General features: G+C 45.4%; 1 protein-coding gene across 1 annotated transcript; it reads left to right on the plus strand.

Moving 5' to 3' along the window:
• Nucleotides 1-372: 372 nt before the first annotated feature.
• Nucleotides 373-2813, plus strand: LALBA (lactalbumin alpha). Its single transcript, XM_002752400.5, has 4 exons — nt 373-556; nt 1200-1358; nt 1855-1930; nt 2445-2813. Exons 1-4 carry the CDS (start codon nt 424-426, stop codon nt 2503-2505), a joined length of 429 nt encoding a protein of 142 aa, XP_002752446.1. The 5' UTR covers nt 373-423; the 3' UTR covers nt 2506-2813.

Here is a 2813-nt window from a genome sequence, read left to right on the forward strand (position 1 = left end):
TCTAGTGGGGAGGGGGAAGCTGGCAATAGAACTTGATTGTATTTTCTGATTGCCTCACTTATATGGCCCCCCAGGCCCTCTTTTGTCCCTAAAGTAACCAGAGACAGTGCTTCCTAGAACCAACCTTACAGGAAAGAAAGGGATAAACAAAGCCAAATGGGAAGCAGGATCATGCTTTGAACTCTTTCTGGGCAGAGAACAATACCTGGTATGGACTAGGTACTGGGGGAGGGAAAGGAAAAGGAAGGTGAATTATGGAAGGAAGCTGGCAGGCTCAACGTTTCTGTCTTGGCATGATCAGTCTCTTTTCATTTTTCTTCCTAGATGTAGGGCTTGGTTCCAGAGCCCCTGAGGCTTTCTGCATGAATATAAAGAGGTGAAGCTGAGTGATGCTTCCATTTCAGGTTCTTGGGGGCAGCCAAAATGATGTCCTTTGTCCCTCTGCTCCTGGTGGGCATCCTGTTCCCTGCCATCCCTGCCAAGCAATTTACAAAATGTGAGCTGTCCCAGGAGCTGAAAGCCATGGATGGTTATAGAGGCATCTCTTTGCCTGAATGTGAGTTCTCTGCTCCCTTGTTTCATCTGTTCCTTGTGTGTTTCTCTCCTCCATCCCCTCCTTCCTCCACTTCTTTCCTCCACTTTCACTTAATTATTGAATTATCTTCTTTTCTGCTCATTTGCATGCTCTTTTATTTCATGTATTTATTTATGATTTTTTTTTTTTTTTGAGATGGAGTTTTGCTCTTGTTGCCAGGCTGAAGTGCAATGGTATAATCTCAGCTCACGCAACCTCTGCCTCCAGGGTTCAAGTGATTCTCCTACCTCAGCCTCCTGAGTAGCTGGAATTACAGGCACCCACCACCATGCCTGGCTAATTTTGTATTTTTCGTAGAGATGGGGTTTCACCATGTTAGCCAGGCTGGTTTCAAACTTCTGACCTCAGGTGATCTGCCCTCCTCAGCCTCCCTAAGTGCTGCAATTACAGGCGTGAGCCTTTGCACCCAGGCCCTTTTATTTTCTTATCCTTTATTTCTCTTATTGTCTGATGTTCTTTTTTTTGGAACTCTCCGTCTCATCTCATCAAGGTACTCCATCTTTGGCGATTGACTGGAGAGCATTTTTATGTCTGAGAACTACAGTTTATCCTTTATGCGGGTCACGGACATCTGTGTGATATCTCTTTCTCATCTTTCCCTCAGTCATCTGTACCATGTTTCACACCAGTGGTTATGATACACGAGCCATAGCTGAAAACAAGGGCAGCACGGAATATGGACTCTTCCAGATCAGTAATAAGCATTGGTGCAAGAGCAACCAGATCCCTCAGTCAAGGAATATCTGTGACATCTCCTGTGACAGTGAGTAGCCCCTATAACCCTGTTTCTCTGTTTTTCTGAGGCCTGCCCCTGGGATAATCTCCTTTTTACTGTCAAGCAGACCTCAGGCTTCATGGCCTTGCCTGGGCTCTACAAAAATTGTGGGACTTAAATTGGAAGTACTGAGTAAGAAGTAAGAAGTAAGTAATCTGGGTTTTTTGTGGTCACCAAATCCCCAGACAGTTCTCTGAGGTTTGCGGATAGACAATCTGAGCTGTCTGAGAGTCTTGGAGTACGATTCTCTGAATTTTCACGATAAGTCAGTGGATGAAGCTGATGATTCTTCCAGAGATATCCTAGGGAAATGAAGGAAGTCCCTTACCGAGGGTTAGACATTACCGTATTGGTCCTTTCATATAGAAAGCCAAACAAGCCTTGAGTTTAGAGAACCCACTGGATCCAGGGATTAGAGGAACTCATTGCCTTTCTGGGTAATACTTCTCAGCTCTCTAATTCCTTTCCCTGTAACTCCTGCCAGAGTTCCTGGATGATGACATTACTGATGACATAATGTGTGCCAAGAAGATCCTGGACATTAAAGGAATTGACTACTGGTGAATCCTTATTCTATTTGCTGATTCCCATCGTCCTTCCCCTTCCCCCATTAGCACTGCACCACTCTCCTCTCACTCTATCTCCTGGTCATTTAATCTAGAATATAGTCTCCAAAACAAAACTTACCTAGAGACTCAGGTTTCCACGTTTAAGTCTCCCTGACTCCACTCCTTGGTAGTAACTTTCCTACAAAGGGGTTGCCTGATGGAGGGCTCAGACCCAGAACTCCTTTCACCTAGACTTGGACATCTAATTCCACTCGTTTAGTTCTATACCCCAAAGTAAGCTGTTGGTATCATTGCATATCTTTTCTAACCCTACAATTTTCTTAGATTATTTTTTATGGACTGTATTCCACTTGATGGCTTGTGTCCCTTGCCTTCAGGCCAGGAGTGTCTCTCTGTAATTCTCATCCACACTCTTCCACTTCAGCCCTCCTGGGAATAAATCTAGGTGGAAATTCAAGCCAAGATCCCGTCAGCTAACTCACCTTGTCCCCTTCTTCATTATCAGGTTGGCCCATAAAGCCCTCTGCACTGATAACCTGGAACAGTGGCTTTGTGAGAAGTTGTGAGCGTGTGCTGTCCTTGCCAGTCCTGCCCGGTCCACACTCCCGGAATGTCTCTTCCCTGATGCTACCTCAGTTTGCTTCTTTCTTTTCCCCTAAAGCTTATCTGACTCTGAGCCTTGGGCCCTGTAGTGACACCACTGAACTCTTGAGGACTATTTTCCAGGGATGCCTGAGTGGTACACTGAGCTCTAGACCCTTGCTCATTGTCCCCGATGACACTTTCACTACAGCACAGATTTCACCTCTGTCTTAAATAAAGGGCCCAATTTGGAGTCACTGGCTGTATTTTTTTTCCCTTGGAGGGAAGGGGA

Source organism: Callithrix jacchus, chromosome 9 (assembly GCF_049354715.1).
Source record: "Callithrix jacchus isolate 240 chromosome 9, calJac240_pri, whole genome shotgun sequence".
NCBI lineage: Eukaryota > Metazoa > Chordata > Mammalia > Primates > Cebidae > Callithrix > Callithrix jacchus.

What these genes read in the sequence shown, in the direction of transcription:
- LALBA (XM_002752400.5), top strand. Translation starts at nt 424, where the DNA reads ATGATGTCCTTTGTCCCTCTGCTCCTGGTGGGCATCCTGTTCCCTGCC. An exon ending in CTGTGACATCTCCTGTGACA is followed by an intron (nt 1,359 to 1,854) that starts GTGAGTAGCCCC and finishes AACTCCTGCCAG; the next exon opens with AGTTCCTGGATGATGACATT. An exon ending in ATTAAAGGAATTGACTACTG is followed by an intron (nt 1,931 to 2,444) that starts GTGAATCCTTAT and finishes CTTCATTATCAG; the next exon opens with GTTGGCCCATAAAGCCCTCT.